This window comes from Nelumbo lutea, chromosome 7 (genome assembly GCF_056320005.1).
Source record: "Nelumbo lutea isolate HS-2025 chromosome 7, American lotus-T2T, whole genome shotgun sequence".
NCBI classification, from domain to species: domain Eukaryota; kingdom Viridiplantae; phylum Streptophyta; class Magnoliopsida; order Proteales; family Nelumbonaceae; genus Nelumbo; species Nelumbo lutea.
The window spans coordinates 22,217,016-22,242,580 of record NC_142690.1 but is presented as its reverse complement, the minus strand read 5'-3'; the positions used below and the strand labels follow the sequence as shown (position 1 = coordinate 22,242,580).

The following is a 25,565-nucleotide window of genomic DNA, read 5'->3' as shown; positions in this document are numbered from 1 at the left end:
TGGCCAGCGTTTATGTTTCATTCTCAAGCCATGCTAGTAGTTGTAAGGCAATATTCTTCTCCTTAATGTTGTTGAAGTAATGCTTCTCTGATTCAAACTTGTAAACAGAATTCGTTATACAAGGGTTATGCAATGTTTTCAACATCAGTGGGTGATTTGAAGCGCACACAGCAAGTGAGAGAGCAAAACCAAACCAATATAGTTGTTAAAGGAGCTTCTAAAGAAAAAATCACAGACATGACTATCCTGCGCACTCTTGCAAAGTACTTATGGCTGAAAGATAACCTTGAGTTTCAATTGAGGGTGGTAATGGCATTGGGTCTTCTGGTTGGGGCAAAGGTGATCATTTTTTTCTCTTATTTAGAAAAATTTCTTCTTATGGTCATTCTATCACCATTCTTTCTTTTATTGGAAAAAATTGTGTATCTGCTGAAACACATAATATAGGAAAACAAAAAGTGGTTCTACCAATAATTCCCTCACAAGTATCTTTAATATTATCATTCAGGTTCTAAATGTTCAAGTTCCATTCTTATTCAAGCTTGCGGTGGATTGGTTGACAAATGCTACAGGGGCTGGTGGTGCACTTTCCTCATTTATGACAGCTAATTCCACTGTTGTTGCGCTTTTTGCGACTCCAGCAGCTGTTCTAGTTGGGTATGGAATAGCAAGGGCGGGGGCATCTGCTTGCAACGGTATTACAAATGAAGTAATCTTTTAGACTTGTCTGGTTTTGGATTGATAGAGTGCTTGTATTGGATTTTTATATCCATTAAAGGTTTTATTGGTTGCTTCTTAATGCTTGGTCATCTTTCATACAAATGGCAAACCGTTGTTTTCTTGTAGAGTTGCGGAATGCTGTATTTTCTAAGGTGGCATCACAGACCATCCGATTAGTTTCTAGGAAGGTAAGAAAAAACCTCCTTAATCCTTTTCTTTTTGCTGGGTTGTTCTTCTAGTGGGAGAAGTTACTTTTTGTTGTTTGATACATATGTATTTATTTTAATTTAAAGAATTTGCATTGTAATATTCTATACTGCTTATTGATCCTATGGTAGCTTGTTCATCTTTGGTCTTAAGTATTGTTCAACCCCTTGGAATCCAGTTATATAGGATGGGAATAATATGATTAACATGGTTGGTTAAGAGTGCCAAGGTTTAAAATTTTGCAATGTATTGGGCTGTATTGCTCATTTTAGTTCTTCCATCATTTTTTGATGGTTACCAATTGTGTCTTGATATCTCACACTTTATATAAGCCATTAAAGTATTGCTTTTTATGTTTAAGTAACTTATATATAACCACAGAAAGCTTATATTTGTTGTTATTAGTATATTTTTTTTTCCAAATTTATTTGAGTTTCCTAGCGTATACATGCATATTTTGATTTTTCATCTGTGTCCACGTGTATCCAAAGCATATGCCGATATGTCTCTTATTGCCTTTCCAATACACCTTACGTTTCCAATACTTTGAAATTTGAAGAATATAAATTAAGGATTTGAATTATGAGAGAGATAGGGGTTGAAAAAGGATTAAGACATTCTAAGAAAAGAGGAGGTTACTTGGAGACAACAATCTAGATGTCAATGGCTTAGGGAAGGGAATGACAATACCATTTTTTTTTCATATGTTGGCAAATGGGAGAAAGGAAAAACTCAGTGATGAAATTGGAATGGAATGGGCAAGTATTGACAAGACATGAGGACATAGATCAAGCCTTTGTGGATCCTTTCAAAACACTTTATGAGGGATCGAGGAGTTCAAGAGAAGATTTAGAGGGCCTGGAATGGAGGGCTGTAAATAGAGAGTTGTTGGATTCCTTGGAAAAGAAATTTGAGGTTCAAGAAGTGAAAAATGCAATCTTTTTGATTTAGAGACTTAAAGCCCTGTGAGGCTGGGACCTGATGGTTTTACGATGGCATTCTATCAAGATTGTTGGGAGATAATTGAGGGTGATCTGATGGAGATTTTTGATGAATTCTATGAGAGGGGCAAATTTAACTTAGGTGCAAATGTAGCTTTCATTGTCTTTTTTTTGATAAATGTAACTTTCATTGCTTTGATACCAAAGAAAGTGGATGCAATCCAGCCGAAGGACTTTAGGCCCATAAGTCTGATAGGAAACATGTACAAGATCATTTTCCAGATTTTGGCCCTAAGAATAAAGAATGTACTCCCCTCGATGATTTCACCAAATCAAGGGGCCTTTGTTTTTGGGAGACAAATAATGGATCAAATTCACATTGCCAATGAATGTGTAGAGTTTAGAAGAAGGGAGAAGCAAAAGAGACTGGTTTGTGAGTTGGATTTAGAAAAGGCTTATGAGTTATGGCATGGTGGACCGGGAGTTTCTGATGGACATTCTTAAGCGTAGGGGTTTCGGAGCAGGATGGTGTAGATGGGTGAAAGGCTGCACTTCTTCATGTCACTTCTCAGTTTTGGTAAATGGAGTAGCAAGAGAATTTCTTTCCTGCCAAAAGGGGCCTTGGACAAGGAGATCCTCTTTGCCCCTTCCTATTTACTCTGGTAGCTGATGTGTTGAGTGAATTGATCATAAGGGTAAATGCTAACAATATGTTTAGAGGCTGGAAAGTTGGAAGGGAGGAAGTGGTGGTTACACATCTACAGTTTGCAGATGGTATTATCTTATTTTGTGAGGGCAAAAAGGATAGTATATAAATTTGAGAGGATCTCCAACCTTAAAATTAATTGGGGCAAGAGATGTGTAGTAGGAGTAAATTTAGGGAGTGAAAAGGTGAATTTGCTAGCTGGACAGTTGGGGTGTGAAGTAGGGGATTGGCCATTGCAATATTTGGAACTACTATTAGGAGGAAATCCAAATACATATAGCTTATCCAGTGATTGAGAGATTTACAAAGAGACTTACAAATTGGATGAGAAACTACATTTCTTTGGGAGGTATGATAACCCTAATAAAGTCAACATTGGCTAACTTACCCATGTATTTCCTATCTACTTTTGGGATATTGGTGAAAGTGGCAAACCAGCTAGAGAAGATTATGAGAGACTTCCTTTGGTAACCAAGAGACACTAGAAAAGACCACCTAGTGAAGTGGGAGGTGGTTTCTAGAAGTAGAGATGAAGGAGGCCTAGGAATTGGAAATATTAGACTAAGAAACATTACATTATTGGGGAAATAGTTATGGAGATTGCCGTTGGAACAAGATAGACTTTGGCCTAGAGTGATTATTAACATTCATGGATTTGCAGACAATGGTTGAGATGCAAGAGTCAACCCTAGGGCTTCTCGATGCTCTCCCTGGAAATCTATTCATGGTATATTGCCTTTCATCCCTACTTTAAGTTTGATGCCTATGCAAGAAACAATGTTGTTTTGGGAAGATGTTTGGGTTGGAGAGGTTTCCCTTAGTGATAGGTTTCCTACTATTTATTCACTGTTAGAAAATAAAGGAAGAATGATCTCTTTAGTTTTTATTGATAATTCTTGGGACCTGGGTATGAGGAGAGGTCTAAGGGAGTTGGAAATGGCAATGGTGGATGAATTAGTTACCCTTTTAGGGTCAACCTATCTGGATCAATCTTGTTTGGATAATGGAATTTGGAAACCTTCCCCATCTGGTGTGTTCACTTGTTCCTCTTTCTTTGATGTCATCATTCAGTCAACAAACCCTACAATCAGCATTCCTTCAAAGGATGTTTACTGGGAGCTGTTTCTCCAAAAATCAATACTCTAGGTATGTTGCAAAGTAAAAGGTCAAGTTTTTTCCTGTTGCCCTATGTTTGTAGCCTCTACTTGGGTTCTGGTGGGACGATCACACACCTATTAATTTCTTGTCCATTTGTGTGCTTTATTTGGACTTGGTTCTCTTCTATCCTTGGTTGTAGGTGGACACCTCCCCTGGATGTGGCAAGTCTTTTTGACCCAAGCTTTTTCAAGCAACCGAAGAGACGTGGAAGATTAATGTGGAGAGCCACAAGAGCAGCTATCCTATGGTCACTTTGGGATGAAAGAAACAATAGGATCTTTAAAGGAGTGGAGAAATCCAAGGAGGAAATTGTAGAAAGAATAACCATTATGACTATTCAATGGTTGAAAACTTTGGATTTGTTTAAAGACATCTCAGCCGAGGACATTTATAGCAATTGGGGAGTGGTGGCATCTACAACTTCCATAAAACCTACTGTGTAGGAATTTTGGTCCCCACCAACATAACAAAGAATGAAACTGAACTTTGATGGGAGCTCTAGAGGTAACCCGGACCCTTCAGGTATAGGGGGAGTATTTAGAGATGAAAATGGAAGAATTGTTGCTATGTTTTCGGGGCCAATAAGAATGGGGGACTCATTGAGAGTGGAGGTGATGGCCTTGCTTCAAGGTGCAAGATACGCCAAACAATTGGGGTTAAACCAAATTGAGATAGAGGAAAGACTCTAAATTGTTAATTGAGTTGCTGCAATCAGGTAAGTTGGGAGCTTGGATTTATAGACAACTTGTAGGCTGGGTAAGGCTTGGTTGGGGAGCGGTTTCTTTGAAAGACAGAGAAAGGTTCCGTGAGTAGGGAAAAATGGGGGAGTCTCTCAGGATGCGGGAATAGGAGAGCCGGGGTGTCCTCCGGGGCATTGGATGACAAGTGCTTTGGATCGGGTCCCTTCTGATACGAGGAGGATCTCTATTTATGGAGGAGATCCCGAGATCCTAAAAGGTAGGAGATGAGGATATTCGTTTCATATCAGGAAAAGGGAATATTTGATTCACTGTCAAATATTGGATGCACTACTGGGGTTTTGCCACGCGTCTCATGAGGATCTTCTCGAGGATTGGCTTTTCTTATCCTTGAGGTTCCTCATTACTCACGTGTGCTACTGCCTTTTTGTGCATTATAACTAATCCTGCATGGCATCAATGACATCACCGCTTGACGGGCGACGCTTAGCTGGTCCCATGTGGCGACTCGCTGCGTCCTTAATTGTTGTGGATTCCACGTGTCTCCGGGCATACACGGGCCTCGCTATGGGCTCGACCTAGGTCCCTCCTGACCCGTCGCCACGAGCGTGTTCGCGGGCTGTGGGTTTATCGCACGCTTTGGCGGGTGTGGCTTCATCTCACATTCTTGAGAGCTTGGGACTCTCGGATGGGTTCGGCTGTGGTTTCTTTGGGTTCTAACGCTGACTTTACTCGGTGACCTGTGGGTTTATCGCGATTACTGCGATACGTATTTCGAGTTCATCGCAGGGATGCTGGTGTGCTGCGGGTTCATCACAGCGTGGGGGTTGGTTGTGAGCTGCTCACGTGTATTTTGTGGTGTTGATCTTGATGTTTAATGTTCTCTGAGGGTTTAAGTGAGCGCTACATACCTACACAGCCATAAGGGAAATCCTCAATATAACAAGGGAGATTGGTGCTTGCTTCAACTGGACAAGGGGATCCGTTAATGGTTTAGCTGATACATTGGCTAAACAAGGGACTGTGAGGGAGAGTATGTTTTGGGCAGTTTTGTAATAAAGATTACTGGGGACTCAATACCTGTTTATGGGTGACAGTTGTACTTAATTATGCATTAATGAAGTTACCGTTTCCAATAAAAAAATCTGAGAATAGAGACAAGAAGTAGGACAAGAAAAATGTTTCTGATCTGAGATTGAGAAGAGGGAAAGAAAGAATAAAAAGGAAGAAGAATACACTCTTACTGCAGTTAACCTCAAATCAAACTTTTTTTTTTTCCTTTCATTATCAGGATCTTATAGGGCTTTTGTTTAGAAGGTGATAACGAAGTTTCAACAATTGTTTGCTACTTACAAGTTTTTGGTAGGCAATTGTTCTAAAGTCAGGTTTTGGGAAGATTTGTGGTGTAAGGTTGGCAATTATGTGATATTTGTCCAATATTATTTGGGTTGAGTAATAAAGATTTTATAGTGAATCAATGTTTTGAAGTAATAGGAGCAGGTACTTTGGTGTATAAGGCTGCCTTCGGGTACCTTTTTTGTCTTGTGCCCTGTTGCTGCCAACTTGTGGGAAGGATCTGGTTGGAAAAGAATCTGAGCCACGAGAGAGTGAAAATGAGCAGATATTAGATCAAACAAGAATGGTGGAGAAGAAATTGGACTTGGATAAAGAGGTGGAAGCAGAGGTTTAGGAAGGTCTCTTTGATGATGGTCCTTGCAATAAGCTCAAGAGGATATATTAGAGGAAGGGAATGAAATCCAGAAATGAAGGCAGAGCTCAGCTTAAAGTAACAATATTGTTGCTACGTTGAAAGTTGAGGTGGGAAAGAGGGATATGGAGTCTTATTCTGAAGCTCAAATAGAAGATCATAGTTTTCAAGGCGCCAAGGCGAGGCTAGGCGACCATGGGGCGCCCAGGTGGAATTTAAAAATAAGAAGCTGATGGATTTCTACCCCTTCTGAATTAGTATTTTTTTTGGTTTTATGTATTAAAAAAAGAATAAAAAAACAAAAGAAGAAAATGAAGAAGAAAAGTAGGTGGCAGAGCCCCTGTTCTAGACCCAGAAAAGCTGGTGAAAAAATGCTTAAAATAAAAGAAGAATGTGAAGAATAAAAGAAGGGGTGAAACCCCTGTTCCTCCCTGTTTCAGACACCAATATTGAGAACAAAAGCTGAAAACACAAAAAAATTAAGAACAAAAGAAGGGGGCGGAGCCCCTGTTTTAGTACAACAAAATGAATCAAAAAACTTGGGGAAAAGATACAGAAAGTAAGAGGAGAAAAATGGGGCATAACCACTGTTTTAAATCAGGAAACAGAGAACAAAACGAAGAAGAAGAAGGAAACTGATTAACTCACCTTGACTTAGAGAACTATGTGGGAACGATGGAGGGCTGTTGTTCTCTCCTCTTCCTCGGTTCGGTTCTTTTGTCAAAGTGAAACCCTCGAAGATTATTTTGTTCTTACTTTCCTCACAACAAAAACATGATAACATGCAGCAGGTTCTATTATAAAATTAAAACCTAAAACCAACCAATAAAATATTATATATTTTATATCTATTTTTATTTAATAAATATTATATAGTATATATGTGTTTCAGTCCCCTAAGCATGCGCCTAACATATTTTTTCTTGGCGTTTTGGCGAGACGCTCTTTGAAAAGCGCCTAGTCACCTAGGCGTCACCTTGACAACTATGGTTGGAAGACTATGGTTTTGCAGAGAAAAGAGGAGAGGTCGGGACAGGAGGATTTAGAGGAAGACAAGTCTGAAGAGGAGGAGGTAATTGTTGATAAAGAAAGATAGAAGAGAATGTGGATTTGGAAAAGATGGTGGAAATTGAAGTCCAAGTAAGCAATATATTAGGGTTATCTTTTGTAGGAGGGGAAAAATATGCAAGAAAAATGTTCCAGGAATTGGAAAAGAGACATCCTTTGAATGAAGAAGGCTCTAAAGGGGAGACCTGAATGCTGAAAGTTGTTAGGGTCATTGGTTTGGGGATCTTAAAGGGGACTGCTAGGTTTTGAAGTGTTCTGGGTTTTGGTCGTGAGTTTTGTTGGTTTTGTAAAAATTAGGGAAGAAAAAGAGTTTGTATCTATAGGGGTTGGAGGGTCTTGGTGATGTAGGTCTTGGGTTTTGAAATTTTGTGGTGATATCTTATCACCTTATTGTACTTTCTTCTTCTTTAATAAATTTTTCTTTTTCATTTATTGCTAAAAAATTTTTGTTACTCGTATATGAAGCTTATTTGTTATAGTTGTATTCCTTTATCGATCTTGGGTTATGCCAATATCAGGAGGTCCAAAATGATTTATTAAATACTATTATGGAAAGCAATCTTGAACAAAAGTACCGCCATGCAAAGTTCTTTAAATTTATTTTGGCAAATGCATGTACCCTAGATCTAGTAGCATTAGCAAGGGGAATAAGATGCCCCTCAAGTTCCTCTAACTCCATTTATATTTTGACTTCAGGCTATGGCTTACTGTATGGTGAAACTTTTTTTTTTCCTTTCTATTGATCATTAAACATTTTCTATAATGGGTTTGTCATTCCATTCATAGGCCTCAATATGTAATCTAACAAGTAGTCAAGCACAACTGACTAGTTGTGCTTGAGACATATTATTAGTCTCTTCTTATCCAAGTCTATCTTCTATCTAGTGGCAGCACCCTGCCATTAGAGTTCTTGTCATCGTTTCCTATTTATTCATGTTTGATCAAAATGATGATATGGTCTGAGTTAAGATTCTTACTCAGTGATGGAGTTTTCAATTTGTGCAGGTGTTTTCCCATTTACATGGTCTTGACCTTCGGTACCATCTAAGGTAGGAAGGCATGAAAATTTTACAGTGGTAGATTTGCTTTTTGTTACTCAGAACTATGCTTGCATGGGGCATTATATCAACATGCTTATTAATGTTTGCTAATTGGTATTATTTGTATTTCTTTCTCGATGTATGTGTTTTTCTTAATAGTCCCCTATCTGGAATACATATTTGTCTAAACTCTATAGGCTTCTTACTTGCGAGAATTAAGTGCAGTGGTATTGAATTTTCTTTTTTCTTTGCATTGAATTGGAAAGCTCATCCATGTCTAATGTCCTAGAAATTATAATACATTAATATGCCATCATTTTAGGCCATCCATTATTTTGGTCTTGAATCTTCCTTCAATTCTTATTTCTTTTGGTTGAAACTAACTTGTTTTGTAAAATAAACTTTCAGGAATTGTGTTACTGAAGTTTTTATTGGTTTTAAATTCTGTGAATTGGTAATTTAATTGGAGATTCTTCTTTCTCCATTGTGCTTTTTTTTCCTACTTCAGGGCTTGCGGTTTGCAAGGACTTTCAACTAGAGTTTTTTTTGATCAGTAAATAACAACCTTTAATTAATTTAAAGTTACTTTGAAAGTACAATGTGTCACCTTTTTCATGATCAATTACGACAAATTACAGAAATGCCCAAAATAAAGTGGGTCTATCAGCTCCCTGTTTTACTAGAGCATCCGCCATACTATTCGCTTCCCTTTTGACCCAATCAAAGCGGAGCTGAATTTTCTTGCTAGTGAGCTAATTTTTCTGAAGATGAAGCTAAGCTTTCAAGGTGCTAAGTCGATTTGTTTTGTCCAATCCCCTTCAATTTCCACCTCTCTTACTCCCAACTGCTCAGCCAGTTTCAGACCTTGTAGGAGAGCTTGAGTTTCAGCCTGAATTTAGTTTTCAAAGCCAATTGGTCTAGAGAACATTGCCACAACTTCTCCTTGATGATTCCAAATAACTCCCCCTATCCCAACCCTCCCTGGATTGCCAAAGAAGCTGCCATCAACTTCAGCTTTAGCTTGCTTGGTCCTGATGGTTTCTAATTCATTCTTGCCTTTTCTCTATGCATTTATGATTCTTCCACTTCTCTCCAATTCCTTAGTATATTGTCTGTAGATATGTTTTTGAAGATGTCCAATGTTTTAACCCAATGTGCGGTTCTGATCTTTATGATTTCAATCACTTCCTCCCTTGACTTACATTTCTCATTGAATATCCTTTGGTTTCTTTATTCCCATATGGACCATACCACAATTGCCCTTACCACCTTCCACATACATCTCCCCCTCATTTTCTGCTGCCTTAGGAAATTTGAGCTGAACAAATTCACTATACCCTGCGGTGGAACCCATCTGCAACTAGAGAGAGCAAAAGTATTTCCAAATATAAGAAATTGTTAGCGTAGGGGTATTTCTAGCTTTATACCTAGATTAATGTTGCTGATCTGTAATGTTGTGTTGGAACCAGTGCTCCTAACTTAAAGTAAGGGTACATATGTCTTTTCAATTAATTTGAATAATATAAATACTGCCTGGTCGACTGGGAGATGTTAAGTTGAGTCTTCCAGTTCGAACCAGAATTTCTCCCTTCTCTCTTTCTCTCTTTCTTCCACCTTTCTCCTTCTACATAACTGATCTCAGACAGACAAAACTCTAAGGCAGAACCAAATTATAACATGGTATCAAAGCAACTTGAATCTGCCTAGATTTCTGCTTGCCTAGGTTTCTATTCTCTGCGCACCCTATCTAGGGTTTTTCCTCTTTTTTTCTGCATTCGATTGGAGATAAGGGAAAGGGCTGAAAAGGAGTGATCGCCCTCTTCCCTTGGAGGTTTCTATGCCTCCAGTCAGGTTGTATGTGGTCGGTTGTTGTGATTTCTGAGATCGCCCTCTCCTAGTAGAAGAAGAATAGAGGGCTGAACTGTGTGTGCAGTGGCTGTCGTGTGTGGACTGATTTCTCTCAGTGCATGATATCTGTTATGGATTAAATAGGAAGTGTGTTTCAGACCATATGCTAGGGTGTGAGACAGTAATGTGCTAGGGTTTATGCTGGTTTCTTTATGCATTTCGAAGGAAGAGATATGATCATATAGTGGTGAGATTTCAGGTAGTTGTAGGAGTAGGGTTTGTGGTGTAAAGAGCACACTTTTCAGCAACAAGTGCTGAAATCAGTGTGACAGGTGTGATTTAGGGTTTGTGATGTAAAGAGTACACATTCTAGGAACAATAAGTGCTGCAATCAGTGTGACAGGTGTGACCTAGTGGTGTGTAGTGTGCAGATCTCAGTGATAATAGAATTCAACAAGTGTGCAGAATCGGTGATAACATAATGGGAGATAATAGTGATTATAAACCTAGTGTGATGGTGCCTACAGACTACCTGAATGTTCAGATGACCTCTATTAAATTAAATGGAGAGAATTATGTGCCTTGGGCTAAATCCGTCGAAGTTTTCTGAAGGCAAAGAAGGTAAAACACATAAGAGAGGAGAAACCCTCCTCTGACTCTCACGAGTATGAAGACTGGGAGCAAGAGGATGCTCAGATCATCTCATGGTTGTGGAATAGTATGGAACCCAGGATTATTGCGAATTTCATGTTTCTTGATACTGCCAAAGATGTGTGGGACCATGCGAAGAAATTGTATTCGGGGCAAGACAATACAACCAGAGTTTATCAGCTGTATCAAGAGTACTTTAACCTGCAACAGGGCAATCAGAGTCTTGAGGAGTACTATGCCAACATGAGAAACATACGTAATGAGTTGAATGTCTATCATCCTCTCACTTCTGATGTCAAGATTCAGCAACAACAGAGAGAACAACTTGATGTGACTAGATTTTTGGTGGGACTAAAGTCTGAATATGAACCAGTACGGGCTCAGATATTAGGAGGATCATCTCTTCCCTCCTTAGAAGATGTATTTGCTCGACTCTGGAGGATTTCTATCGGATCTATTGAGAACTCTAATATCTCAGATAGATCTACCTTTGCTGTATCGAGAGGCCATGGTGTTAGAGGTGGAGCTAAGGGAGCTCAGTTTGGCCGTGGTGGTGGTAGTGGTTTTGCGTATGGCCAAAGTGGCAATGGTGGGCCTACTCATAATCGTGGTGGTGGTCGTATTGGGAGCAGAGATTCAGGGGGAGCCCGTGGTAGAGGACGTGGCTCAGGCCTGAGGAAGTGCATTCATTGTGGTATGGATGGACATACCATCAACTATTGTTACGATCTACATGGTCCTCCCTCAACCTGGGCCAATCATGCCGCGACCGGTGACTCAAGTTCTAGCTTTAGACAGGAGAATCATTCATCTGATCAGATGCCTCCTACCTTTACAGATGGTCCCGTGAAGGAGATGGTGAGTGTTCCCCGTGATGAATATGAGAGGTTTATCCAATCACAACAGAACACGACGACTTTTGCTCACTCAGGTATGGCTTGTTTGGCATCCACACCCAATCCCTGGATCATTGACTTTGGAACTTCTGATCACATGACTGGAACTCCAGGTGTGTTTTCCTCCTTATCTCATTGCTCAATCACAATCTGTCACCTTTGCTAATGGTTCCACATCCTCAATTTGTGGTGTTGGTAATGTTGACTTAGATCCTATATCCCTCTCCTCAATTCTGTATGTTCCTAAATTGCCTTGTAATCTTATGTCTGTTAGTAAGTTGACCAAATCACTTAACTGCTCCATTACCTTTTATCTTTCTATGTGTGTTTTTCAGGATCTCAAGACGGGGATGAAGATTGGTGGAGGGCATGAAGCAGGTGGACTGTATTATCTTGACGGTGGTGGTGGTAGAACTTCAACAGCTCTCCATCATCTCTTTCTCCTCTCCAGTGGCACTGCCGATTTGGTCATCCGTCGCTAAAAGTCTTGAAGTCCTTGGTTCCGTCCTTGAGTCAGCCTTCTGTTTTGGATTGTGAGTCGTGTCAGTTTGGGAAACACCATCGTGTTCCCTTTAGTTCTAGGGTTGATAACCGTGTGTCGAGTCCTTTTTCTTTAGTTCATTCAGATGTTTGGGGTCCCTATAAAGTGGTCATATAATGGATATAGATATTTTGTCATTTTTGTGGATGATTTTTCAAGGATGACGTGGCCCTATTTAATGAAAGAAAGAAGTGAATTGTTTACCATTTTTCAAAAATTTTATGCTGAGATTCGTAACCAATTTGGTACCCACATCAAAGTTTTCCGTTCTGATAATGGCCGCGAATATTTATCCTCATCATTTCAGGAATACATGGACCAACACGGCAATATACATCAGACCTCGTGTACCTACACCCCATAACAAAACGGGGTGGCTGAGAGAAAGAATCGCCATCTCCTTGAAACAACAAGATCCCTCATGCATCACATGCATGTTCCCAAACCTTTTTGGAGTGATGCAGTGCTTACCTCTTGCTTTTTGATTAATCGGATGCCCACGTTCATCCTTGATGGTCAGTCTCCGTTTCAAGTCTTGTTTCCCACTTTGTCTCCGTTTCCCCTTATGCCAAGAGTTTTTGGGTGTGTTTGCTTCGTCCATAATCTGGGTCCCGGGAATGACAAGTTCGATGCCCGTTCTCTCAAGTGCATCTTCCTTGGCTACTCTCGGACCCAGAAAGGGTATAGGTGTTACCATCCTGGTTCTTGATGGTCCTTTGTGTGTGCTGATGTCACCTTTTTTGAGTCTACTCTGTTTTTTTTTGGGGTCCGATGATTCTTCTTCCTCCTCATCACCTCCTCCTCTTCCACTTTTCGTTGTTGACCCTTCTTCCTTTGTTCCAGCTGTGACCAAACCCTTGCCTCCGGTGCCACCACCTGTTGAATGCTCACCTATCCATCATGTGTATACACATCGCCCACGCGCACCAACTACTACTCTGGCTACATCTCCGTCGACGGATCCGGCACCAGACCCACACTTAGCATCTGAGCTTGATCTACCCATTGCTTTGCGGAAAGGTAAACGTACTTGTAGCCTTCATCCCATTTCTAATTATGTTTCTCTTACTCACCTTTCCGCTTCCCATCGCCAGTTTGTCACTCTGTTATCATCAGTTGTTGTCCCTAAAGATGTCCAGGAAGCCTTTGCCTCTCCAGGGTGATGCCACTCTCAGCCCTTCATCATAATCATACTTGGGACGTCACTGCTCTTCCTCTTGGGAAGCAAGTTGTTGGCTGTAAATGGGTTTATACGGTTAAGTATCTGCCTGATGGTAGTGTTGAATGCTTGAAAGCGCGGTCGGTTGCTAAAGGGTACTCCCAAACCTATGGTATTGACTACACAAAGACCTTCTTACCGGTTGCTAAGATAGGGTCAGTTCGTGTTGTGATCTCACTTGCAACCATGTATGAGTGGCCACTATATCAGCTTGATATCAAGAATGCTTTTCTACATGGTGACTTATTCGAGGAGGTCTACATGGAGCAACCTCCAGGGTTTGTTACTCAGGGGAGGATGGTAAGGTGTGCAGACTAAGGAAGGCTATATATGGGCTTAAACAGTCTCCTCGAGCGTGGTTTGGTAGGTTCAGTGAGGTGGTAAAGAAGTTTGGTATGAAACAATGCAAAGTTGACCATTCTGTATTTAGTCATGGCTCTCCGGGAGGAAAAATACTGTTGGTGGTGTATGTAGATAATATTGTTATTACTGGAAATGATAACATGGGTATTGACAGGCTGAAGATTTATCTGCAGGATCACTTTCAGACAAAGGGTCTAGGTAAGCTGAAATACTTCTTGGGGATAGAGGTAGCAAGATCCAAGTATGGTATTAACCTGTGCTAGAGAAAAAGTGTGCTTGATTTGCTGGAAGAAACATGCTTATTGGGTGACAAACCAGCTGAAACACCCATGGACACAAATACCGAGCTAAGCAGTGATATGGGTGAAGTGTTTGAAGACCCTGGCAGATACCGACGACTTGTGGGCAAACTGACTACCTAACCATTACTAGACTAGACATCTCATTTGCGGTTAGTGTGGTAAGCCAGTTCATGCAAAAACCTCTGATTCCTCATTGGAATACAGTTCTGAGAATTGTGGAGTATCTAAAAGGGGCTCCGGGTCGCGGTCTGATATACAAGAGTGGCGGAAAACTTGAAATAGAAGGGTATTCTGATGCTGACTGGGCCGATTCTATGTCTGATAGGCGGTCTACTACATGCTATTGCACGTTTCTGGGAGGTAACCTGGTGACATGGAAAAGTAAGAAGCAGACGATTGTGGCAAGAAGCAGTGCAGAAGCAGAATATAGGGCTATGATGCACACCACTTGTGAATTAGTGTGGCTAAGCAACCTTCTTTAGGAAGTAGGGTACAACATTTACACTCCAATGAAGCTCTATTGTGATAATCAGGCTGTAGTTCATATTTCCTCTAATCCAGTGTTTCATGAAAGAACCAAGCACATTGAGGTTGACTATCACTTTGTTAGGGAGAAGGTGCTGAATGGAGAGTTAGACACTACACATGTTAATACAGGAAATCAGTGGGTTGACTTATTTACAAAAGGCTTGAGTCGGGGAAGAGTGGACTACATATGTAACAAGCTGGGAGTATATGATATATACTCACTAGCTTGAGGGGGAGTGTTAGCGTAGGGGTATTTCTGGCTTTGTACCTAGATTAATGTTGCTGATCTGTAATGTTGTGTTGGAACCAATGCTCCTAACTTAAGTAAGGGTACATATGTCTTTTCAATTAATTTTAATAATATAAATACTGCCTGGCCGACTGGGAGATGTTAAGTTGAGTCTTCCAGTTCGAACCAGAATTTCTCTCTTTGTTCCACCTTTCTCCTACATAACTGATCTCAGACAGACAGAACTCTAAGGCAGAACCGAATTATAATAGAAACAAAAGAGCAGGATACAAGTGAGAAAGGGTTTCACCACAAGCCTTGCATAGGATGCACACATGGGGAGAGAGACACTTATTTTGCCTTCTTTTTTGTAGCACATCACAAGTGTTTACTTTCCCTAGAACACTTCCCAATAAAGAGCTTGAACTTTAGGATGAATTGGCTTGCACTAGATTTCTTTCACAGGAAAAGTCACTTCCACAGAGTCAAAACGGGTAAGTTTGTTAAAAAATGATGCACAGGTAAACAAACCATCAGTGCTTGGGTGCCAAATTCTTTTTTTTGAGGCAGATCGATCCAAGTAGACCTTTTCCAAAGTGAAAGTAAGTGAAGGATGGAATTGCACTCAGTATCTCTCGCACCTTTCTTGAAGCCAAGATCCCAATTTTCCCCACATTCTAAGAACAAACCAAACTTGGCAACAGGTTCCGCCTTAAGGTTTGACAAAGAGTAGGGGTCTAAGAAAAGCAGCTTAAGGAGTTGATCCCCGAGCCAAAGGTCTTCCCTAAGTAACACTATTCCCATTCCCAACATCAAGACAAGTGAAATTAAGGAAATTGGGGAATACCTCAATGATTATTTTCCAAAGGGAGCTTGAATTTGTATTTGAAGCTAGTTTTGCATCTCAACCATTGTTCTCTACACCATGAATACTTACTATGACCCTGTGCCAAAGTCTTTCTTTCTCACGAAGAAACCTCCACAACCATTTGCCAAGAAGAGCTGTATTTCTTTTTAACACATTTCCAATGCCTAACCCACCTTGCTCCTTGGGATTACAAACATGTTCCCATTTTACCAAGTGGTATTTTTTTTTACTCTTTTGGCTCCCACAAAAAGTCCCTCATTATCTTCTCTAGCTGCCTAGCTACTTATCAACTATAGAAAATTGATGGCAGGAGATTCAAGAGTGGTTGTGGGTTGGTTAAAGAATGACACTCTAGTTTCTTGGTAATATCGAACCATCATGAGGGAAATAATAGAGGTTGGCATCAATTGATGCCTAAACAATAAAGAAATCTAACAGACTAAGAAACAGCTGTAATTTCTTCTCTCCTTCTTTAATAAAATTTATTACTTATACAAAAATAGAGAAATCTTAGTATGAACTTACTAAGCAAAAGAACAGTATTGGCAATACACAAAATCCAGTAGTACCTGGGTTTAACTAGTAGCAAGAGGTTTAAGTCCTATTTTGCTGTTGGATTGCCATGGTTTTAGATACTCCATTGGTATGACATTTGTATAGTTTTTTTGCTAAATAACTGTATTTTATTGACTAAGTAGCTTGTTGGCCAAAATGTCAAACAAATGAAGAATACAAACAACATTCAGCTAAGCAAAGAACACCATAAGCATTACAGTACAAATTACAAACACTATCCAATCCCTTGCAATCCTGTTGCAATAAAAAGGGAGGTTAGGACTGGGGAACTTAGTTCATAGGAATACTTCTTTGTTAGGAAAGTGGCTTTGGAGGTTCCCATTGGAAAGAACTCCATAAGCATTACAAACAACTAAGCAAAGAACACCATGAGCATTGCAGTACAAATTACAAACACTATCCAATCCCTTGCAATCCTGTTGCAATAAAAAGGGAGGTTAGGACTGGGGAACTTAGTTCATAGGAATACTTCTTTGTTAGGAAAGTGGCTTTGGAGGTTCCCATTGGAAAGAGACAGGCTATGGCATAAGGTGGTAGAAAGCATTCATGGGCTGATGAACAATGGCTGGTATGCAAAGATACCTCCCACATCTTCCTCGCGTTCTCTGTGGAAAGCAATACAAGAGGTATATCCTATCTTAATCTCATCAGAGTTGATGTGGGTTGTGGCCCTAGGGTGCTCTGTTGAGAAGATCTTCGGCTGTGTGATACTCCTTTTTGCTCCCTCTTTACTGATCTATATTCAGTCTCTAACTACAAGTTACAACCCATCTCAAATTTTGTCACCCTTTCTCACTTTGGATTGAGTTGGGATTTTGGTTTCAGAAGCGGTTTGAGGGATAATGATGAGTCTCTTATTTGCTTGCTTAATACTCTTAAGCCACTTTTCTTCGTTCAGTCTTTGGAGGAGACCAGAGTATGGTTTACTTCTTTTGATGACACCTTTACTTATGCTTCTTTCTTGAATACCCTTGTACAAATTCTTGTTGGGGGTGACAATTTTCCAGTGAAAGAGATTTGGAGCAAGCCCATTCCACCAAAAATTCAAGTTCTGTGTTGGGAGGTGTTTCTTGGGAAGGTAAATACTTGCAACATGCTTCAAAAAAGGAGGCCAAATAAATGCCTTTCCCCTGATATGTGCATCAATTGCTCTACAGATGGTGAATCCCTACCTAATTTATTGATCCATTGCCCTTTTGTGCTTTTTGTTTGGGAATCTCTATGCTCTTTTTGGTTGCAGGTGGAGTGCTCCCTAGGATGTAGTTAGCTTCTTTGATCAAACTTTCTAAGGCAGCCAACAAAGAGAGAAAGGGTTATGTGGAAGTTAGCAAGGGCAGCGGTTGTGTGGACAATATGGGCGTAAAGGAATGCAAGGATCTTCAATGAGAAGCATTGACCAAAAGAGGTTATTATGGAGGACATAAAGATAAAAGTTGCACATTGGGTAAAGTCACTCCGGCTCGTTCAAAATATCTCAATTACTAATATTGTAAGAGCCTGGAATGAAGTGGCACACACTGCTGAGAAGGAAAGGAAAGTAATGGAGTGGAAGCCCCCAGGCCCCAACAAGTATAAGCTGAACTTTGATGGGAACTCTACAGGAAACCCGGGTATGGCAGGCCTTGGTGTTGTGATCAGAGACTCCTCAAGCTAAGTGTTGGCTCTGTACTCAGGACCTTTAGGGGAAGGTAACTCTTTAAAAGCTGAACTGTTAGCTCTGCTTCAAGGTCTAAAGATTGCCAAGCAAGCTGATCTTGGTAATTTGGAGAAAGAAGGGGACTCAAAAGCAGTGATATCTTGTACCAATTCAAGCAGTAATGTTCCTTGGAACTACAGACATCCATTAAGGGAGATAGTAAGCGTGGCAAGGGAACTTAATGCATCATTCACATGGGTCAGGAGAACTGCAAATGGAACAACTGACTCTCTAGCTAAACAAGGAGTTCAAAGGCAACAGCTTTTTTTGGGCTGTATTGTAACATTTTCTGTTGAAATGTCTATGCTCTCACTGCTGTAACTCTGTATTTACTTATCTTAATTTAATAAAATTCTTATTTTGCTGATAAAAAAACTATAGCAATGAAAAGATGAAACTTAAGTGGTTGGCAAAGGATATTGAAATTAAGCTGAATTAGATTAAAAGAAGTGTTAACTCTTTTGATGATGGGTTTAGCTAAGCAAGGGGTGAATAGGGATGCTTTGTTTTGGGCTAATATGTATCTTTGTTTTTGTTTCTTTTGGTTGGGGAGTTAAGAGAGTTTATCTCCCTCTCTCCTTTGTACTTAATCTCCATTTTTCTTATTGATAGTTATTTGTTATTGATAAAAAAAAAGAAAAAAAAAACACTGGCCTTTGCTAGCTCATCATCTAGATCATTTGCACTTAGGGACTCAATTGAATGAGCACCTCAATGGGTTTCCCAGCACTCATGCTTCTCTAACATGTTATTTAACTATCTAAGGTACATTTTTCCCTGTTCTTGACCAAGAGACAACCATTTGGCAGTCACCCTCCACCATGGTGTTCCTTAAATTCTTTGTGGCTTCCAACTTCAAACCTTGTAATACAGATAACAGCCCTGCCCTTTGAGAGTTTCCATGACCTATGAGTTCCGAATAGGCTAGTCTGACCACTCCACCTTCATCCCTCACCAGACCTTCAATGCCCAAAACTCCTGGTTGTGAAGACTGCAACCATCATAATTTAATTTTAAGTCTGCCACCTATAGGAGGCTCCCAGCCAGCCCTTGTTTTTTGTATACGATTCAAAGCACCAATGTTTTGCCACCTTCTTAAAGATCATTCAAGGAAGCCCCCTTAAACTCTTCAGAGATCAGAATCCAATGTACAATGTTGAGGCTTATGGGATGACATAGTTGCAATGCATCGTCTTTTTTTTTGTCTTTTTAGTAGAGATCACTAATTGCAGATTTAATCGAGTTTCTTGTGAAGGAAAGAGGGGGAAGATGAAGATTTCAGCAGTAGAGAAGAAAGGAGAAGAAGAAGAGAGTAGGAAGTCAACCAGGATTGTGAAAATTAACCCTAGCCGCCCCCCTCTCATTATATTTATACTTAACTTTAAAAGATGAGATATTACAAGGATGCCCATAGTAGGGCGGCTACTAAAAGCTGAACAGTCAACTTAAAAAAAACACAAACTAATGGGCCTAAAGCCCAACAACTTCCTAACTAAATAAAAACAAACCGGACCAACTCAACACTCCCCCTCAAATTGGGAGTCAATGTCACACATTCCCAACTTGCGTAGATCATGCTCCAGCTTGTTCTTTGCAACACCTTTTGTGAGAACATCAACGAGCTGCAGATCAGAAGCAATGTATGGAAAACAAACTTCTCTAAAAGTTACCCTTTCTCTGATAAAATGTCTATCCACTTCAATGTGCTTAGATTGGTCATGCTGGACTAGGTTATGGGCAATGTTAATTGCTGCCCGGTTATCACAGTATAGCATCATAGGTTCTTCTGCCTGTACACCAATCTCTTCTAACAGGGAACGAATCAAGAGAAGTTCTGAAACTCCATGTGCCATGGCCCTGTATTCGGCTTCAACACTTGATTTTGCCACCACTGTTTGTTTCTTACTCTTTCAAGAGACAAGGTTACCCCCAACTAGGGTGTACACTCCTGAAGTTGATCTCCTGTCATCAAGGCATCCTGCCCAATTTGCATTTGTATAAGCCTCTAGTTTCAACTGTCCATGATCAGTAAACAATATGCCTCTGCCCGGGTGTCCCTTCAGATAACCAAGAATCTTGCCAACTGCCTTCCGATGCTGGACTCGTGGAGCATGCATGTATTGACTTACTACACTTACTGCATAGGAAATGTCTGGTCTTGTCATATACAAGTATAGCAGCCGACTCACAAGTCTCTGATATCTCCCAATGTCCTTTACTGGTTCACCTTCTGATGCATTGATTTTATCGTTCTGATCAATAGGGGTGCTGATTGCCTTTGTTCCAAGCTTCCCTGTCTCTTGAAGAAGATCCAAGACATACTTCTTTTGTGAGATAAAAATTCCATGTTTTGATCTTTCAACTTCAATGCCTAAGAAGTATCTCAGTTCTCCAAGATCCTTAATTTCAAATTCTTTATGTAGGTTCCTTTTCAGACCATCAATCTCACTCAAATCATTCCCGGTGACAATAATATCATCCACATAAACAATTAGGACTGACACCAAAGATCCCTTTCGCTTCACAAACAAGGTGTGATCAGATTGAGTCTGAGTGTAGCCAAAAGCAATCAAGGCCTGTCTGAATCTGTCAAACCATGCTCTGGGAGATTGTTTCAAGCCATAAAGTGACTTCTTAAGCCTACATAACTTTCCCTTTTCAGTATCATTGTAAAAACCAATAGGAAGATCCATATACAAGGCACACAGATCCACCAAAAAAATCCAAAAACTGGGCTTACCTGAGAGCTTCGACCAGCCTCTTAAATCACCATGTAGTCAGCCGATCTAGGACTGCATGAGAGAACAACTTCAAGGAACCTTCGGCCTGCTTTGATACCAAGTAGAGATCACTAATTGCAGATTTAATCGAGTTTCTTGTGAAGGAAAGAGGGGTCTTTTCTCTGCCTTGACAGTGGGGTTGTCTCTATTGCCCACACTGTGTTTGTGAAAAGGCCTATTCAGCAACACCGATTGGTACTTACTCTTCTTGGCTGAGTGTACAACCTTGAAAAGGTACTTCGGCTGAGTGCACAATGCCTAGGAGTTTCTGATTACTTCTTGAAGCCTGAACTCAGTGAATTGTCTTCTTGTGGTCGGATGAACTCAGTGTGTTGCCTCCTTGTGGTCGGCTGAACTCAGTGTGTTGCCTCCTTGTGGTCGGTTGAACTCAGTTATTGCTTGTCCTTATTCAGTATACTTGTAGAAGTCATCTGAAATCATATTTGGAGTGTTTACATGATGTACTCCTTAGAGTTTGAAAACAAAAGTGGTGCTGAATATGGACTGGGTCAGGGGACTCCAAGTGATTCCTTATTGACTGTGACCACAGTTAAACTAGATGGAACTAATTATCTGGCATGGTCACAATCAGTAAAGATTCATGTTTGTAGTAGAGGAAAGTGGGGGTTCATTTCCGGGAGTAAGAAGGCTCCCCCAAAAGATGATCCATCCTACGAGAAGTGGATGCAAGAAAATTACACTGTCATTGGGTGTCTTGTGAACTCAATGCAGCCACAAATCAGTCAACACTACCTATGGATGAATTCAGCAAAAGAAATTTGGGACAGTGTTGCAGAAACCTATTCCCAAAAACTCAATGTGGCCCGGGCATATAAATTGAGAAGTGATGTAAAGAATTTAAGGCAAGGAGAGAAACCTCTTGCTGTATATTTCTCAACCCTGAAATCCCTATGGCAAGAGATTGACCTAATAGAAGTTGTAACTTGGGACACCACTAATGATGCAGAGACCTACAGAAAATTGGTTGAAAGGAACAGGGTTTTTGAGTTCTTAACTGGACTAAACCCAGAATATGATATCACAAAATAGAATATTCTTTCCAAGGAGTGTGTATCTTTGTCACAAGTTTATGCATTGGTGAGTAGTGAAGAGAGTAGAAGGGCTGTTTAGGTTCAAGGGGCTGATATTAATGATCACTTTGCCAATATGGGGATTAAACCTAAAGGGAATGTTGGAACTTCTAGTGGCACAGGAAAGAAAGAAGTTGTATGTGAGTACTGCAAGAAGCCGAAGCACACCAAAGACAAGTGCTGGAAGTTACATCCTAATCTTGTTCCCATTCGGTTTCAAAAAAAATATGATAGTAAAAGATCAGGAAGTGCAAATGTAGCTGCTGGGCCAGATAGTGAAGAGATGTCTGCTTCTGCACAGTTGGCAGCCATGAGAGCAGAATATGAAAAGTTTGGGAAGATGATCAGTCAGCTGAGTGGTGTGACCTCTGCTTCCGACTCTTCAGGAAATTCTACTACTTCAGCATTTGCTCATTCAGGTATAAGGGCTTCTGCTAATCATGCTACCTCTTCAGGTAATCTCAAGATCCCTTGGATTATTGACTCAGGTGCTTCTGACCATATGACCAATCTGTCTACCTTGTTTGTTTCATATGACTTACTTCCTGGACGTGATAAAATCACTTTAGCTGATGGTTCACTTGCCCCTATCTCTGGTAAGGGAACCATCAAGGCTACGAATTCCTTGTACCTACCTTCTGCCCTTCATGTACCTAAACTAAATACAAATTTGTTGTCTGTGAGCAGTTTAACCAAGTCACTAAACTGTTGTATAACCTTTTTTCCTTTCTACTGTGTTTTTCAGGATCTGGAGTCTCAGAAGGTGATTGGGAGTGGTCATGAGGCGAACGGAATATACCTGCTTGATGCTCCGGGACAATGCACTGATCATCTTGGGAATGTTGCTCTTGGATCTGTCTCTTCAGAGTTTGTCAGTCGGATTATGTTGTGTCATTGTTGTTTTGGTCATTTGTCTTTTTCAGCCTTGAGTCATCTATTCCCTGAACTGTTTAAGGGAATTAGTCTGTCCAGTCTTCATTGTGAGTCATGTGAATTGTCAAAGCATTGTAGAAGCAAGTATCCTTTGAGAAATAAAAGATCTTCTGTTCCTTTTAATATTGTGCATTCTGATGTGTGGGGGCCTTACCACTTACCCTCCATGGGTGGCTACAAATATTTTATCCTGTTTATTGTTGACTTTTCACGATTCACTTGAATATTCCTGATGAATTCCCATGATGAAGTTCCAAGACTTGTAAAACAATTCCATGAATTTGTTCTGACCCAATTTGATACCAGGATTAAAATTTTTAGATCGGACAATGCAAAAGAATACCTTGAGAAAAACCTATCATGCTATCTTTCTGACATGGGGGTTATTCATCAAAGCTCATGTGCTAGGACCCCAGAACAAAATGGGGTTGCTGAGAGGAAAAACAGGCATATTGTTGAGGTTGCAAGAAGTATCTTATTTGCCTCACATGTTCCTACTAGGTTTTGGGGTGATGTTGTACTTACTGCCATCCAGGGTTTTGGGGTTTAAGTCTCCCTTCACTCTTCTTCATTCGGACAAAGACCTTTTTCTTGTTCCTATTCGTGTCTTTGGCTGCACCTGTTATGTACATGTTCCAAGTGTCCAAAGGCATAAGTTTGAACCCATAGCCCAAAAGTGTATCTTCCTTGGTTATTCTCCCAAACAGAAGGGTTATTGCTGTTTTGATCCAAAGTCTGGCAATCGGTATGTCTCAATGGATGTCACCTTTGATGAGTTTTCCCCTTTTTATGGTTCCTCTCCAGAAGGACATTGTCCATAGGGGGAGGATTTGACACATGTGTTTGCTCTTCCTCTTCCTGTCCCTGTTGAGTCCCTTGATGTGTTTGCTTCTCCCTCAAATGAATCAAGGTTGGATCAGTCGTTCCATTCTCCTTGTCCCGATACCCTACCTCCTCGTCCTATCCTCAATCCCAAGGTGTATCAAAGGCAAAGATCCAGAAATGTGCAGGTTGTTTCTCCTACAACACATGAGCCTCCTACACTTCCAGTCACAGAAGAGACAATAGATATTGGTTCAGCACCTTGGGATTCATCCTTCCCTAACCTTGATATTCCCATTGCTGTTAGAAAAGGCAAACGGAAGTGCACTGCACACTGCATTTCTAAGCACCTTTCTTACAGTTTTCTTTCACTTTCATATTTTGCCTATCTCTCTTCTGCTTCTCATCCTATTCGCAGGTCTGTGTCAGAAGCTCTTAAGATTCCAGAATGGAGGTATGCTATGAAATCTGAAATAGATGCCCTACACAAGAGTGACACATGGGAAGTGGTGGATTTGCCTGAAGGGAAGGATCCTGTTGGTTGCAAGTGGGTCTTTACTTTCAAATACAGAGCTGATGGCACCATTGAAAGGTACAAGGCCAGGTTGGTTGCAAAAGGCTATACATAGACATATGGGATTGATGATTTAGAGACTTTTGCACCTGTTGCCAAGATGACATCTGTGAGGGTTCTTCTATCTTTAGCTGCTCATTTTGACTGGCCCCTTTATCAATTGGATGTGAAGAATGCATTTCTGAATGGTGAATTACATGAGGAGGTTTACATGTCTCTTCCTCCAGGGATGTATGGAACTGATATAAAAGGGAAGGTATGCAGGCTGAAGAAATCTCTTTATGGACTAAAACAGTCCCCTAGAGCATGGTTTGAGAGATTTAGAACAGCACTTGTTAACTTTGGTTATGTGCAGACACAGTCCAATCATACTCTTTTTGTGAAGAGGAGTGGACCTCTGGCAGTATACCTCATTGTGTATGTAGATGATATTGTAGTGACGGATAATGATGCCTCAAGAATTCATGATCTAAAATCTTTTCTCCATACAGAGTTTGAGATTAAAGATTTGGGGGAATTGAGATACTTTCTTGGCATAGAAGTGGCTCGATCCAAGGATGGGATTCTTATCTCCCAAAGGAAGTATGTTCTTGACTTGCTCTCTGAAACTGGAAAGATGGGTGCTAGACCAGCTGCTACTCCTATTGATATGAGTCATAAACTCTCAGCCTCAGAAGGGACATTGTTAGAAGACAAATGAATCTTTCTGAGACTTCTTGGGAAACTTTTGTATCTATGCATGACTCGGCTAGATATTGCATATGCAGTCAGTTGCATTAGCCAATTCATGCATGCTCCTCGAGACACTCATTTGGCAGCTGCAGAGAGAATCCTATGTTATTTGAAGGGCTCCCAAGGAAAGGGTATTCTGTTTGCCAAGCATGGTCATATGAAACTTGAAGCTTACACCGATGCTGACTGGGCCGGGAACATTGATGACAGAAGATCTACCTTTGGGTATTGCAGCTTGGTAGCTAGTAATGTTGTTTCTTGGAGAAGCAAGAAACAATCGGTTGTTGCTCGGTCTTCTGCTGAAGTAGAATACAGGGCCATGACACATGGGGTTTCTGAATTTTTATGGCTAAAATCTTTGATGGAAGAACTTGGAGTTGAATATGACAAGCCAATGATGTTGTACTGTGATAATCAGGCTGCCATCAACATTGCTCACAACCTAGTGCAACATGATAGAACCAAGCATATTGAAGTTGATCGACACTTCATTAGGGAAAGGGTCTCTTCGGGTGAAGTGTTTCTTCCTTTCTGATACATAAGCATAGAGGAATCTTGCTGCCAAGAGTCTGGTATAACTAAAATATCAAAATAAAGTGGTTCAATTTAATTTCTGATTTGCATTTTTGTTATACATCCAATATATTATTCCTCAAGTGATAAGATGCAT

General features: G+C 40.4%; 1 protein-coding gene across 1 annotated transcript in view; it reads left to right on the top strand.

The window, feature by feature from the left end:
- The window catches only part of ABCB25 (ABC transporter of the mitochondrion 3), a 115,705-nt gene that overhangs the window by 1,618 nt on the left and 88,522 nt on the right, over positions 1-25,565 (top strand). Inside the window, exons 2-5 of the mRNA XM_088955097.1 lie at positions 109-339; positions 509-695; positions 847-908; positions 8,212-8,255. Coding sequence (XP_088811223.1) covers positions 109-339; positions 509-695; positions 847-908; positions 8,212-8,255 — 524 coding nt within the window. The remainder of the gene's footprint in view (positions 1-108; positions 340-508; positions 696-846; positions 909-8,211; positions 8,256-25,565) is intronic.